The sequence below is a fragment of the Gekko japonicus genome, unplaced genomic scaffold (assembly GCF_001447785.1).
Source record: "Gekko japonicus isolate JY-2015 unplaced genomic scaffold, Gekko_japonicus_V1.1 scaffold456, whole genome shotgun sequence".
In the NCBI taxonomy this organism is placed as follows: Eukaryota; Metazoa; Chordata; class Lepidosauria; order Squamata; family Gekkonidae; genus Gekko; species Gekko japonicus.
In genome coordinates, this window is record NW_015170902.1 from 710195 (window position 1) to 726572 (window position 16378).

The 16378-nt window shown below is 47.4% G+C and overlaps 1 protein-coding gene across 2 annotated transcripts in view; it reads left to right on the forward strand.

Annotated features, from left to right (window-relative positions):
- The window catches only part of WASF2 (WAS protein family member 2), a 64369-nt gene that overhangs the window by 36060 nt on the left and 11931 nt on the right, over positions 1-16378 (forward strand). For both annotated transcript variants that reach the window (XM_015418607.1, XM_015418608.1), the window contains exons 3-6: positions 8310-8444; positions 11380-11533; positions 13082-13199; positions 15723-15853. In XM_015418607.1, the coding sequence (XP_015274093.1) occupies positions 8310-8444; positions 11380-11533; positions 13082-13199; positions 15723-15853 (538 nt within the window). The remainder of the gene's footprint in view (positions 1-8309; positions 8445-11379; positions 11534-13081; positions 13200-15722; positions 15854-16378) is intronic.

The window sequence follows — 16378 nt, forward strand, 5'->3', positions numbered from 1 at the left end:
GTCACCACACCTTAAAAAGGATATTATAGCTTTGGAAAAAGTGCAGAAAAGGGCAACTCGAATGATAAAAGGGTTGGAACACTTTCCCTATGAGGAAAGGTTAAGGCGCTTAGGGCTCTTTAGCTTGGAGAAACGACGACTGAGGGGTGACATGATTGAGGTTTATAAGATTATGCATGGGAAAGAGCAGGTAGAGAAAGGGTTACTTTTCTCCCTTTCTCACAATACAAGAACTCGTGGGCACTCCATGAAATTGCTGAGCGGTCGGGTTAGAACAGATAAAAGGAAGTACTTCTTCACCCAAAGAGTGATTAACACTTGGAATTCACTGCCACAGGAAGTGGTGGCGGCTACAAGCATGGATGGCTTCAAAAGGGAATTAGATAAGCATATGGAGCAGAGGTCCATCAGTGGCTATTAACCACAAGGTATAGATAGGGACTCTGGGGCAAGTGATGCTCTGTCATCTTGGTGCTTGGGGGGGGGGGTCAACAGTGGGATGGCTTCTAATGTCCTGGCCCCTCCTGATGGCACTGGTATTTCTGGCCACTGTGTGATACAGAGTGTTGGACTGGATGGGCCTTTGGCCTGATCCAACATTGGCATCTCTTATGTTCTTATGTTCTTATCCAGGATTCATCCAAAAGTTAGACACGTTACCATTTTTCATGGATAAGTTCTTACAGGTCCCCCACTTTGGGCTGCTGTCTGAAGATGGACAAGGCAGCATCAGGGACATCCTTGATAAGAGAGCTGAATTTGCGTTAAGGAGAGCCCACAAAGCCACATTCATGGTAGGTAGAGCATCAGCAACAGCCGCCTTGGTTTCCAAGGCAACTATAGTTTGGACTAGAAAAATCATTCAGTTTCTTCCAGGTAACAGGAGCCAATAGAATTCTGAAGGCCTCATCATTCACAGCAGAAACTACTCTGGATGCCATGATCTTCTCTTCCAGAGTAATGTCATCAGCAGCCACATCCAGGAGAACACTGTGGTTTCAAGCCTGGCAAGCCAACTATCAATCTAAAGCTATTGTTATGGCTTACCCCTTCCAAGGGCATAGACTCTTTGGCAATTCACTTAACAAGATCCTGGTGGGAACCAGAGATAGGAAAAAGGCACTCCCCAAGACTCTTAAGGCGCAGTGATAAAAGATCCTTTGGAAGTTCTTCCTTTTAGTCTCAACACACACTACTCAGATTTCAACAAGACACCAGAAGACCATCATGGGAAAATCCAGGCCAGTCATTCCGAAGAAGGAATTTCAACCGTAGATCCAGTCTCCTAATTCCAAAATACAGGACATGGAAAAAGCCCTCCAAAGCCTACAGGAGTACAGTTTTCTAGTGAACCTCCAAAAGAGCTTTCTAGCACTGACTCAGCACCTATAACACTTAGAAGTAAAAATACTACAACCAACTGCTGCTTCTTCCCAAACAAGAAAGCAGAGAAATTAAAACAAATGTCCTCCTTGATCATCAGGAGCAAGTCCAGCTTGTTAATGACACCAGGCTCATGGGACTTTTAATACCTACGATAGATGCGGTCTAGTGGGGAAGACTCCATTCCAGGCAACTGCAACAGCTGTTAAGACCCTTTTAACTTCAAATATCCAAAAAAGAAGGTTTTCCCATCCGCACCCCCCTCAAAGTAAAGAACAATCAGCTCTGGTGGATGAAAATGTCCAACTTTCTACAGGGGAAGAAAGGCAGCAGATGTTCACAGATGTCAGCCTATCAGGATGGGAAGCCGCCTTGAACAAAAAGCTGGTTTAGGGCCAATGGACCACAACAAAATTTCAACTACCAATCAACTTGGAACTTCGCATCATATGCCGAGCCCTCATCCACTTTGAATCCCAGGTAACCAGACACCATGTTCTGATCTGAACCAACAAGATAATGGCAAAGACTAACCTAAACAAACAAGGAGGCTCCCGATCATCTAAACTCCACAAGGAAGCCTTTGGAATACTGCACTGGGCAGAAAGACATCTAGCATCTATAAAAGCAGAGCACATAAAAGGATCCACCAGTGTCAAGGTGGACTGGTTAAGCAGACAAACCATCCATGAGGGAGAATGGTCCCTCAAAAAGAGTCTTTTCCAACTGATCATAATGGAATTCAGCAAATTTCTGGTGGACCTGTTAGCTTCGCCAATGAATCACCAATTGAACCGATTCTTCACCAGATTTTTCCATCACAAAGCTGAAGCAACAGATGACGTAATATCTCCTTGGCCCAAAGCTTTGATGTTTGCCTTTCCTCCCGTTCCAGTAATACCCAAGTTATTAAGGTGGAGCAGAAGTGACTCTATTTTGGTCTTGATGTCCATGGTTTTCAGCACTTCAGGAAATGCCCACAGCACCTCCTCTGAGAAACTCCCTCTATCTTCAGACATGCTTCAACAGGGACCAATATGGCTTCCTCACCCATGGTGGCTGCATCTTACCGCCTGGCATTTGAAAGGTACAAGTTTCTCTGACTAGGTTATTCTCCAGAAGTCACAGATAGCATCATGGTGTCTAGAAGTCACTGAGTAATAAAGATATACAACACCACATGGAAAGCATTCGTGCAGCGGGGTAGAAGAATAAAAGCCTATCCATTAAATCCTTGACTCAAGTCTGTCTTAGCCTTCCTATAAGACAGGATTGCCAGTGGTTTAAAGGCACCCGCTCTTCGATGGCAAGTTTATCAATAATATTACCTCTGTTCCAAAGTCTTAGTCTGTCCAAACACCCAAACATAAGCCGTTTTCTCAGAGGCGCAGCTCATAACCCTCCACTGATTTATAGATTCCCCATGTGGAAGCTAAACACAGTGATCTCCACACTCACCAAGTCTCCTTTTGAACCTGTTAAAGAAATGTCCTTGAAATGGTTGAGGACGACAGCCCTTTTTATTACAGCAATCACCTCAGCTAGAGGAATGTCTGAACTAGGTGCCCTGTCGATCAAACCTGAATTGTGTGTTGTTCACAAAGATAAGGTGGTCTTAAGAACTGATCCAACTTTTAAATCAAAGGTCTCTTCAACATTCCATAGATCTCAGGAAATCTGTCTCCCCTCCTTTTGTCCCAACCCTGATCATCCTAAGGAAAAGATGTGGCATACCTTAGATATAAGGAGAGTACTCAAGGCCTGCCTACACAGAACAGAACGTCTTAGGAAAACAGATTCTGTGTTCATAAATATTTCACCACCTAATGTAAGAGAAAAAATGTCTAGATCTGCTATCAGTAGTAATATTAAAGTACTTCCGGTTCATGGCGACACGCAGGCAGACACATCTCCTGGACGTCCCGGGGATGTAAACTGCACTTCAGCGTGTGGGAGAGGGTCTGATGGGTTGCGACCCCCCCAAAGCCTTGGTAAAAGGCTCCCAGCCAGGGGGCTTTTGAGGGGCGACCTCTTCGATGGCCGAATGCCCCTCCGCCCCAAATTCTCGGCGAATTTGACGCACCTGAGGCCTGGGGTAGTCAAAAGATGTTAACCCCCCGACCGTACTGCCCTTGGGGGAACGTATGGGGAAAGGCGGTCCCTTAGGTATGCCGGACCCTGACCATAAAGGTCTTTAAAGGTAAGAACTAGCACTTTGAAGCGGATCCAGTATGCTATTGGCAGCCAGTGCAGTGCCTTCAGCACAGGACGGATGTGGTCCCACCTAGGGAGACCCATCAACAGCCTGGCTGCTGCATTCTGCACTAGCTGCAGCTTCCGGATTTGCGACAAAGGCAGCCCCAAGTAGAGAGCATGACAGTAGTCCAGCCTCAAGGTCACCGTCGCATGGATCACTGTAGCTAGGTCATCACAGTCAAGGAAGGGAACCAATTCCCGTGCCAGCCAAAGATGATAAAAGGCCGACTTGGCAGTGGCTGCTACCTGGGCCTCCATCGTTAAAGAGGAGTCCAGGAGCACTCCCAAACTCCTAACCTCCAATGCTGGCACTAAAGGTGCCACATCAAAGGTCAGGAGAGGGAGTCCCAACCCTGAACCGCCCCAACCTAGGCCCAGGACCTCCGTCTTCGCCGGGTTTAGTTTCAGCCGACTCAGTCTGAGCCAACCAGCCACGGTTTGCAACGGCCGTTGAAGGTCATCTGGGTTGGAGTTCAACCGGCCGCCCAGCATCAGATAGAGCTGGGTGTCATCCGCATATTGATGACACCCAAGCCCATACCTCTGGGCAATCTGGGCAAGGGGGCGCATGTAGATGTTAGCATTGGGGACAGCACTGCCCCCTGAGGCACGCCACAATCAAGAGGGTGCCTCTGGGACCGCTGCTCCCCTATCACCACCCTTTGTCCCTGACCTTGGAGAAAAGAGGCAAACCATTGAAGGGCGAGCCCCTGAATCCCCGCATCAGCGAGGCGGTGGGTCAGCAACTGGTGGTCGACCGTATCAAATGCGGCTGACAGATCGAGCAACAACAGTGCTGCCACACCACCTCGATCCAGATGCCTTCCGAGGTCGTCAGTCAGGGCGACCAATGCCGTCTCCGTCCCATGACCCGTGCAAAAGCTGGACTGGAAGGGGTCTAAGACTGAAGCATCCTCCAGAAAACGTTGTAGCTGTATCGCCACCGCCCTCTCAATACGTTTGTCTAAATAGGGCAAATTGGACACTGGCCGACAGTTGGCCAATTCGGTTGGGTCCAGAGATGGTTTTTTCAAGAGAGGGCTGACCATCACTTCCTTAAGTGCCCCAGGGAACAGCCCCTCCAAGAGGGACTTGTTAATAATCTCCCGTAGGGCACCTCGAACCCCCTCGTGGCCCGCCTTAATGAGCCAGGAGGGGCACGGATCAAGGTCGCACGTGGTTGGACCTTGGTTGGATATGAGCAGTCTGTCAACTTTGTCCAGGCTGCGTAGGCTGAAATGTTCTAAACCCGGAATCGAAGGTGTGCAAGGGGCCTTGAGTTCCCTCACTGTTTCATTTGGGGCGGGGAGATCTTGGCGGAGCGCCAGGACTTTATCTGCGAAATAGCTCACAAATGCCTCACAGCCAATATCCAATTCCCTAACGTTTTGCCTGCCCTGTGGCAGAGCTGTCAAAGACCGAATTATACTAAACAATTGGGCTGGGTGTGTGCTTGCAGACGCAATCTTGGTCGCATAGAAGTCTCTCTTAGCGGCCCTGACTGCCACCTCATAGGATCTCATAAGCGCCCTATAAGATGTTCTTGACAGTTTCTAATCCATGCCATGGAATAAATTCTAATACAAGGTTGTTATGATTAGCTTGCCTGCTTTGTGAAAACATGTATTAGAATTTATTCCATGGCATGGATTAGAAACTGTATATTTTGAGAATGGAAGGATTGCTCTTTGAAAAATAAGGAATGACATCTTTGTGTTGTTGATCTTTGATGAAGGCTCTACGAAACGGAAATTGTTAATCCGGAGAGTTTCGTCATCACTACCTTGTGAAGACTTCTTTGATTGTATGTCTGGAAAAAAAATGGACTTTCGGCATTACATGGAAATATAGACTTTTGTGATATAAACTGCAGCAATTTTTGCACAGTTTCCTTTTGTGTTTTGCTTTACTCCCTGGACAGTTAAGCAGTTGGTCTTCCTGGGGGTCAGCTTGCCACTATTTGGCTACCCGGTCCTGGACTTTGAGGGTGACTGAAGTGATCACATTCTTGTTGCCTGCATCTTCTTTCAGTCTGTACTGGGAAGTTGGGGCAAAATGCTTTCCCCAAAATTAAAGCAAGACTAGAAAGAAGTAAGAAAGGAGCTGTGGTGGCTCAAGTGGTTAAGATGCTGAACTGCAGGCTGTGGAAGGTCAGTAGTTCAGCAGTTCGAGACCCGGGTGCCGCATGATGGAGTGAGCTCCCATCTCTAGTTCCAGCTCCTGCCAACCTAGCAGTTTGAAAGCAAGAAATTGCAAGTAGATAAATAGGTACCACTTCGGTGGGAAGGTAACAGCGTTCCGTGCGCCTTGGTGTTAAGTCATGCCGGCCACATGACCACGGAAATGTCTTTGGACAGCGTTGGCTCTTCGGCTTTGAAACAGAGATGAGCACCGCAACCCTAGAGTCGGATTCGACTGGCTTTCGAGCAAGGGAACCTTTACCTTTGCCTAGAAGGAAGTAGCAGGGTCATTAGCCAGTTGGATTGGCACAGAAATGCCCCACCAATCTCCGCACTGCCATTCCAAATCCACCTGCACCAAAATACCTCTAGAGAACCCTGGTAGCATTGCAGCATAGAGCGATGTCGAAGGTGGTGCACCACCAGCCACCCCAAACCAAAATTGCATGCTGAAATTTAAACAGCAGCATAAAAACTGTTTTTCATCATGATGGAGATGAAAGGGGTAGAGTAGGATAGTACCAAACAGAAACTAGCAGAACCCACAGGAGCACCATAAATAATGGAACTAATTTGAACATTCTTCTTTGGAGGTGTGGGAAAGGGAGAGCCTGTAATGAAGGGCAACTGCAGCACCTAGGCTAAGGCTCCTCCACTGAGGCAGTGATAGTTGGCGTGTGCTGCTGCTGAGAGGAGAGGATCAGGGTAGGCAGACAGCCCCCTCCCTCTCACTTCCTGAGGCCTTCCCTGGGGGAAATGGTGTATAAAGCTTCTCTGGTTTGCCCTTGGCTTTGGAAGAAAACAAAACATAACTGGGCTTCTGTGTATTGGGCTGACCTTGGTTCAGGTGGGCTAGCAAAAGTGCTTGTCCATCCTGCACTTTTGAGTGTTCCGTGGGGCTTCTACTGCCCTTCCTTCTGCCAATTTTTTTTTTAAACCTTGCTGGGATTCTCTGGTGTGAACATTGGTTAGTTCTGTTGGGTTTGTTTCCACTGCTGCCACATCGGCACTGGGTTGTGCTGCTGGGCACTATTGCACTGGTTCTGCTGTCCTTGCAACCCCCTTCCCCTTCACTCGGATTGTGATTCTGTGATTAACATCAATCCTGTTAAGATGACATTTGCCACAATGGCACTGGCTTCTGCTCCTGGGCTGTAGTAGGTTGGCAGTGGGTTGTGCTGTTGGGCACTGGTTCTGCTGTCCATGCAACCCCCATTGTTCGGATTGTGATTCTGGTGCTCGACATCAGTCCTATTGAACTGGAATTTGCCACAATGGTACTGGGTTCTGCTGCTGAGCACTAGTAGGTTGGCACTGGGTTCTGCTGCTGGGTACTAGTATATTGCAGTGGTTCTGCTGTCCCTGCAGAAATGCACCCCCCCCCTCGGCAGTTTCTACTTCAGAGATTCTCAGATTTGACCTTTGTCCTGTGGAGTTTTGGCACTGGTTCTCCTGGGTCTTGCAAAAATACCCCCCCAAACACACTTCACTTTCTACTGCAGAGATTCTCTGGGACGTTCTGCTGGGCTTGTATTGCCTTGCTATTTCCCCCTCTTTGGAAACAATGGAGGAGGGGACACCGCACATTCTTTGGGTGCCCATAGACCTGGATCCCCTGGTCCAATCTCCTTGAAACTTGGGGGTTCTTTTGAGGAGAGGCTCCAGCAGCTATGCTGCAAATTTGGTGCCTCTACCTCACCCCCCCCCCCAACACAGAATATACCACAAGATAGATTTGCCATTGACTTTATGGTCCCCATAGGGTATAATGGACCCGAATATATTCAGAATTCCTGAATATTAACTGAATCTGAATATCATATTGATGTTGAGATTCAGGAATATCAGGAAATACCAATATTATTTGGGTCCAATATACTTGAATCCGGGGGGGGGGGAATATCCCCCCCTCCAGTGGTGATCCGAGAAACGACCTTCTTGGTCGTGGCACCAAAATGTTGGAACTCCCTCACCAGGGAGATTAATCAGTCTCTCTCTGTCAGTGTTTTTGCCAGTAGATGAAGACTTTGTTTCATTTGGCATATACCAAATAATGGTTACTGGCCCTTCCTCCCTGGTTCTGGTTTTGTTAATTTAAGTGTGTTTATTTTATAATTTTACCTGTTTTTAATTGTTCAAATGTTTTAATGTGTTGAGAGCCCCGATGGAGTGGAAAGGCTGTATAAAAATGTTGTAAATAAATAAGTAGTATCTGGGAGACCCAGGTCACACACCCACTGTGCCATGGAAGCCAGCTGGGTGACCTTGGGTCAGTCGTGAGGATAAAATGGAGGAGCAGTAAAACATGCAGCTGCTTTGGATCCCCAGTGGTGTGAAAACCTGGGGTATAAATAAAGTAAATAAAAATACGTGTATACTTATAAGCATTTTATACACAGGCATGTTTAAAGTGCAAGAGGCTGAGTGGATAGATGACTCCAACAGTTTTGGAATTAGTCATGTCCTATTCTCTTCTTTCCCCCTTTACAGGTAAATTTGCTGAGGACATATTTGGTGAGCTTTTCACTCAGGCTAACACCTTTGCCTTTCGTGTGAGCTCTCTAGTCGAGAGAGTAGACCGCCTACAAGTCAAAGTCACTCAGCTGGATCCCAAGGAGGAGGAAGGTAAGGGATCAAATGATGTCCTCCTAGGCCAAATACTCCAAAGAACCATAGAAGCAGCTTAGGAATGCTCAGGGCCTTGGAGTGAACTTAAAACAAAGGCTGGACACCTGTCAGTTGGCCGTCTGTCCTGTATCTGCACTCAGAATGGTTGTCAGATATTCCCATGAATGCCCTTGTGTAAGTAACCTTTTTATTGTACCATGACAATTTGCTTGTTATGGTGGGAATAGATTCTCCTTGCTCTCTTTCTGTGAGGGTCAGGGGTGCACATGTATTTATCCTCATTTAGGAGCAGATGCCTCATACCCTTCCCAGAGATGTTTTGACTTCTCCCCTCCTGATAAACATGCACAATCTAGCTTGTCCTACTGGCCATGAGAGAAAACTGGCCATTTTTAAAAAATGAAATGGGAACACTGGGCTGTATTGGCTTGGATGACTCCATCTTTGCTAGTTGTCCTGAGTCTCTTGGGAGAGGACAGCATGAGCTGCTCTCAGGGGAACATTCTCACTCTCATGCTTGTTAGCAGAGCCTTCTCTTCAGGGCCTGGGTTGTTCCCCCCCCCCCCCATTGGAAGCCAGGTGCAGGATGGCCTGGCTCATCCAAGTGTTTGGGATAGCTTAATTAACCATTCTTTGGGATCACAGCCAGCATTTATAGTATAAGAAGCCTCTTGGTCTCGAGGGTTTAGCTAAGCTCCACTGTGCATGTGTATGCGTCTCTAGGCCAGCTGACTGGAGCTCAGCCCTGCATCTGCTTTGATAACTGTGATGGGTTATTAAAGCTCTCCTCATAAGTAAACACGAATATCTTGTATCAGTTCTTTGGGAACTTCGGGGAACCTATGCAGCCCCTGGCCGGGGTCCGCAACATGGGTTCAGGGAGAATTATGAACGAAACACCTGTACACAAGCTGTTACTAGATTTCAAGTGTCCAGGAGTTGGGATGATTACATTTTTTGTGAGGATCTTAAATGCTGCTCTGTTAAGCTGATGGGCTTGACTGAGCTCTAGAGCAGGGGAGCCAAGCATGTGGCCTGCGGGCCGGATGCGGCCCACAGAGGGCTCAAATCTAGCCCCCTTCTCCTGCTTCCTCCTTCTAGTCCTCCTTCTCCTGCTTCCTTTCCCATGGCTGCTACTGCAGCCACACCGTAGCTTGCTTTTTTCCCAGCTCCCTTGTGACTTTTGCTTCCTGCCTCTTGCCTCCCTCCCCCTCCCTTGTGCACACTCTCTCTCTCTCTCGCTGTCTCTCAACAGATGCACCGGCCACTCCAGCGCGGGGGGGGCGGGCCTTGGGCCGAGCCTGACCCTGCTGCCGCCACTGCTGTCGTCTGAGCCTGACTACCGGCAGCTGGCGGCATGCGGCGTCTTTCACTCACTGTGCTCGGAGCCGATGCAATGGGTGGACGGGCCAGCCTGGCCTCCACCCCCGCCCTTTTTCCTCGCAAAACTCCGGGCGCTGGCTCCTCCCGCCTCCCTCCCGCGGCCAGCCGATCCAGCGAGGAGCCAAAAGCACGTCCCCCCCCCCCCTCTACCTTCGTTTGGCCTCCTCTCTGCCATTGCCCGTCCCCCAAGCCATGTCCCTGGCCGACCTCTGAGGGCAGTCGCCGGGCTGTGGGGAGGCCGGGCCCGGTGGCTTACAGGACCCGCCAGAGGCTTGTGTGAGGAGGCGGAAGATGGCGCCAGTGGCGCCTCACCCCACACAATGGCGCCGCCTCTGTGGCGCCCGAGGATTCTCCTCCGCCCAGGCCACTCTGCAGACGCTCCATTACAGCCCCACCACCACCACAAGCCCTCACTGCTGCAGAGCCACCGCTGCACCAACTGCTGCCTGCTTGCCGGCCCCGCGCCCGGGACGCGAGCACCGGCACCGGAGGGTTGCGCCTCTACTCCGAAGTGGCCGAGGAGGAGGTGGGGCGGCTGGTGCTGCTGTGGTGGGAGGCCGCCACTTGCCTGGCTGCCGTGTTGCAGCCCACCACCACCCCGCCTCTACTACAGGCTCTCGCTGCTGCACCAACTGCCTCCTGCTTGCCAACCCTGTGGGACGCAGGTGGCCGCTGCTCTACCCGCCAGGGGGCCTACTTGACCCCGGCTTCAGAGAGGAACAGCCCTGCATCCAGTGGTCGCCTGCCCATGGCGCTCGGACCCTGCTTCGGGGGGGGGGGGCTGATGCAGGCCGCCATACTCTCCCACGCCCTCTTACTAAAGCTTGTTCCATTTCATTGCACAACGAGCCTTGATTCCTAGTGTATTATATATTGTACATTGAGGACTACTTAGTCCAGTGACTTTCAATCTAGAGGCTAAATTCAAGGTCTGTGTTTTTAAATTTGTATTTTAAATGCAATGTGCAATTGATTGATTTCATTTAATTTGTTTTTATACTGTTTCTGCTCAATCTTCGTGTTACCTAATTCAGTTTTGGGGTTGGGTTTCTTCCCCCTTTTTTTGGTGAGTGGAGCTCATTTTGAACGAATTTTCATTTGTGATGTCTGAAAACAGACTTCATACCAACCATAATTCTCGGTCCCTTGGTTATTATTTAATGCCGTTTGATCAGTTAGTTGAACAAAGTGTGTGCCAGTTCTGCCTGAAACTTTCTGAATTCAGGTGGATATCCTCTGACCAAGGTGGCGGAGGAGCATGCTTTCCACATCCGCATTCTTTAAAAAAAGAAAGCATTCTGCTGCTTAAACAAGAAATTATTCCAAGGCGGTCTGGTTCATTAATACGCAGTTGAGCAGTTAAACCTAACAAGGTTTCAAATGCAGCTTCAGATGATATTGTGAAAAGAGTTTCTTAAAAGGCTTCCTTCAAGAGGCAACTAAAGAATTTATACCATTATCAGAGTGCATTGAAGACAGTCACTGAACAAACAGTAGCCTAGTTTGTGTTTGAGATCAAGCGTCAGTTTTCTTTCTTCTTCCTTCATAGTGTCCCTGCAAGGTATTAACACAAGGAAAGCCTTCAAAAGCTCCACAACTCAGGACCAAAAGCTCTTTGACAGAGACTCTCTCCCAGTGCCTGTCCTTGAAACATACAGCGTTTGCAACACACCACCACCTCTTAGCATTCTCTCCTCTTACAGGTAATGTGTATTCAGAACTGAGCAGGGAAGGCTGCCCAGATGATTGATAAGGTCGTGAACTTGCATTGAAACTGTCTTCCTCTCCAAAGGCAATGGAGTAACACATCTAGTCCATAAGAGAGCCTCCTGAGTGATCAAGGGATTGGCACATCCTCCCTACGTAGAAAGGCTATGTGTTTGGGGCTTTTTACTTGAGGACAACGTGATGGGGAAAGGCAGGGGAGACAACACAATGCAGACCTGTATAAAGTTCTGGACTCTTAAGGAGAAAGCAGACTGGGGAACACTTGGTGTAACTCAGTAAATTTGACAATTTATTCTGGGTAAGACAAAAGAACTTTTTCACAAAGGATATAAAATGGCTGTAGGATGCTTGGATAACAGACCAAACTCTGGCTATCTTTGGCTAAGGGGACTTTCGTATTTAGGAGTAGTGCACTCTTGAGTATCAGATGCTGAGGACAAGCAAGCATCAGTGATCTCCACGTGAGCTTCCAGAGGTACGAGGCCAATACCGGAAATTGAATGCTGTCTTGGATAGACCTTGGTTTCCATTTTCTAGGGCGGATTGGCCACCGCCTTGGGCCTTAGGGCTTAATCCCCCTGATTTAAGCTGCTTAGGTGACCACATCCTCCCAAAAGAAATGAGGTCCATGCTGAGGTCTCTGCAAGGACATCTTGTTTAGTGAACAGAGGAGCACCTGCTTCTCCAGGCTGTGTCGGTTGATTTTAATGTAAGCAAGCTCTGGAACTTGGCCAAAAGCAGTGTGGGAGCAGGTGCCCATCTCTCTTTTACAAACAAGAGACACCCACCCACCCCCGGTCTCGGTCATTGCACAGAGAGCCTTCGGGGTACCCTGTGATTTCCAGACAGGAGATAAGGTAAGCAGCATGTGACTCTCCAAGCCCCACCACCGATTGCCACACTGAATTGTGAGGGCATGGCCCAGCACTCCCCCCCCCCAGGAAATGAAAGAGGTATGCTGTTGTTTCCTGTCTGTCAGGCACATATCTCGCTCCATCAGAGCCTGGGGGTGGGGGGAGCCCTGTGTGACATACAGGTCCCCATACCATACCAGGATTATTTATTTCTAATTTCCCTGTGTGAAATTGTGCAAATTGTTGTGACTGGAAAACATCAGTTTGTTTACTTTGTTTTATATATTTTGTGCAGCAGTGCTTTCAGCAGTCAGAATCGCTACATAAACTTCCACAGTGACAAATACGGCACATAATTTTGGGTTTTTTCCCATGCATTCGTCTGTGTAATCTTATTCCTTTTTCTTTATTGTGCAGTTTACACTGCTCACTTCATCTTCAGAGGAGGAGCATGTCATATTGGCTTCTGCATCTTGGAGGCAGATCAGCCACCCTTGTTGTTTAGGTTGAGATGGAAAATACCAGTCCTTTCTCAGCTCCTTCCAGAGTTGGGGATGGGTGGGAGAGATCTTCATTCAGGATCTGTAGCGTTTGCACCTGGTATCTAATTTGCTTTATTGAGGCTATGGACAATCTGTCTTCACTGTGCATGTGTGTGCTTTTTCTTAGGGATGATGGCAAAGAAGCACTTAAATTCTACACAGATCCATCTTATTTCTTTGATCTCTGGAAGGAGAAAATGCTGCAGGACACCAAGGACATCATGAAAGAAAAGCGGAAGCATCGGGTGAGAGGAAGGGCATCTTTTGCTTACTGAATTTTTAAAAAACTTGAAGGGGGGGGGGATATAAGACTACTATTGTCAGGGCAGGAAAACATGTCAGAGAACTAGTTGGAGTTCTCATGATTTCAGATTAAGCAGGGAAAGTTTGATTTAGCACAGTTGTGCTTGTTTCTGAGTAAGCAGCCGTAGGATTGAGCTGCAAACCATTTACTTTGAAGAAAAATCTGGGTTATGTACAGACATACCCGGATGTAATAATTTGATCAAACTTGTACAGAACCGAGGTGTTAACTTGCATTATGGAAAAGGTGAAGCAGATTAGGGCCAGAATTTTGGTTGGAGTCCCCAAATGTGCATGCGTTTAAAACCTAACTTTAAAAAAACAAAAAACCAACTCATGTATTTTCCTTGCTTTATTGCTTCTACTCCGTATGTGATGGATCAGAAGATAGGTCTGACTTGCCATATGCCAGACTTTGAGGATATCCATGAAACGCTACTTGTGGGGAAAAGTGGACCTTGAAGAATAAGGTCCTCAGCAGGATGGGAGAAAGTGGTGGAAATTGCATATTTGGGTGATGTGCAGGGTATACAATAGTCATGACTCATGAGGTTCTTTTGGTCAATAGAATTTGTGAAATGAGGCTCTCTGTGATCTATGGAGTGAGTGCCACTGTCCCAAGATGTGCATTGGCCTCACCTGGATTTGGAGGGAGTTTGGGTGGGCTTTTGACTCACTGCTGTTTTTCTACATCCTTTCGGGATGTCCTGTGAAATATTGGTGGTATTTGGGACTAGTTTCTGCTTCTCTGTAGCTGGATCACATGCTTGAATAATTGGAGGAGTGTTGGACACAGCACTGGAAAATGGCCTGGGAGTGCGTCTCTTACCTGGCTAAATGAAGCCCTGAGTGGTTCATTCCTTTCCAGCATTCATAGTGCTACCTTGCTACCTGTTGCCATGTAGTCCCTACCTACTCCCTAAGAGTTTTGCTGCCAAGTGCCCGCTGTAGCAGCAGGGTGGTGTGGTTTTCCTGGCATGGAGCACACTGTCTTTCTTGCTTCCATTTATGGTACTGCTCAGAGCAATTTTCTAGTCAGACCCTAGGAAAACACCTTCTTGCAATACTGTGAGGCTAGCCTTAGCCCATCTGTTTATGGGCAGGTGTCAACCACTCACTCATGGTGCTCCTTTGTAAGTCTGAATCTGAACCTCCAGTCTTGTAAGATTTGAAAGAAGAGGGATTGTGGTAGTTCTTTCCCCATGGCCTTTATTCCCCAGTGGCATACTCCAACAGAGATAGTCTTCTGCATATAGGATGGATGGAAATAGACACTTGTGCAAATTTGTTCTATTACAGGTATGTCCATTTTCTGTTGGTCTGATTGTACTCTTAATATGGGGAATACTGACCATGTAAAGTGCCCTTCACTCCAAAAGACCACTTGTAACAGGTGACCTTGTGCCAATAATAATAATAATGATGATGATAATGATAATAATGATATATGAGAGGCTCAGTGCACCTAGATCCCATCTGAGTGCCATAGTATTGTCATTTAGATCAATGGTGTTCTAAGAGTCATTAGGTTAGAGTTTTGGAATAGGATTTGGGAGACCCATCCCCTCTTTTCCATGGAAGCTTACTTGGTGACCTTTGGCCAGTCATACACTCTCAGCCTAATCTACCTCATTACATTGGTATGAGGATAAAGTGGAGGAGAGGAGAATATTTTAAGCCACTTTGGGTCCCTGCTGAGGAGTGAAGTGGGGTATAAAACCCCTGTGAATTACCAGTCTTGTTCAGGTACAAAAGTGGTGGACCACCTTCTCGGCAAGATAACTTGTCTGCCATTTCTGCTCTTGCCTTGCAGTGTGTAGCCAAAAGGGAGTTTAGGTTGTGTACTAAGATGTGCGGATGCACTGAAAGTTGGCATATGGCAGGGATGGAACCCTACAGTCCTGGGCAGTGCTTGACATGTGTACCCCTAAGATTCTCCCCCCCATTCTCTGCTGTGTATAGAGGGACAGAGAGTGCTCTTTAGAAGATAAGTCATGAAAATTTATAGTGTGGTCCACTTTTGTATGTAAACCTATTGGGTTGGTAGAATCAGGATTTGATAACCATGTGTCTTTACAGAACAATTCTGTGGATTACTCTGATAATCATAGTAAAATGGAGCACTACTGTACAAAGTGCAGATGTCCCTCTATTTTGCAAACTTTATGTAAAGAGAGGCTGCCAATCACAGAATTCTCTAGAAAAGTGGGGACAGTTTTGAATTGTACTCAGAGAATCTCGTAGCTTCACATGCTGGAACACTGAAGAGACTTGCCGCTTTTAATTTGTTACTCAGATATGTTAAGGCAAGGAAGAATGTGGTTTCAGAAGGCTTCTTGTGGACTTTCTGAGAGTGTTGTGGGGACTGACTTTACTCCTGCCAATGCAATGAAACAGGAGGATCTTAACAAAACATCTCTTTCTGAGCCCATTTTAACAAGCTTTAAATATATATATTTCTCTAGAAAGAAAAGAAGGATAATCCAAACCGAGGAAATGTGAATCCACGGAAAATCAAAACCCGGAAGGAAGAGTGGGAGAAAATGAAAATGGGACAAGAGTTTGTAGAGTCAAGGGAAAAATTTGGACCACCTGGGTAAGAGAAAATGTAACAGCTGATCTGATAGAAGCAGAGCATGGTTGGTGTGAATGTTGTCTGTGTGGGTCTGCAGTTCTCCTGTTTGGTTTGGTATGAAGAGCCAGTTTGGTGCAGTGGATAAGAGTGCAGAATCTAATCTGGGAGCACCGGGTTTGATTCCCCACTCCTCCACATGCAGCTGCTGGCATGACTTTGGGTCAGTCATAAGTTCTTTCAGAGCTGTTCTCTCATGAGCAGTTCTCGAAAGAGTTCTCTCAGCCCCACCTATCTCACAGGGTGTCTGTTGTGGGGAAGGGAAGGAAAAGGAGATTGTAAGCCGCTCTGAGACTCCAAGTGAAGGGCGGGGTATAAATCCAATCTCTTCTTCTTCTTCTTCCTACTTCACTGTGCAATGCCAGCCCTACCAGTGCTTTAAAGATTCTCCTAGTAACCCATTTGGCAATGAGAATTTTTTTTGCTAGGTAGTTAATATGCACCCTTGTACCTTGTGGTGTCCCTGAGGTTCAAGGCAAGTTATACAAA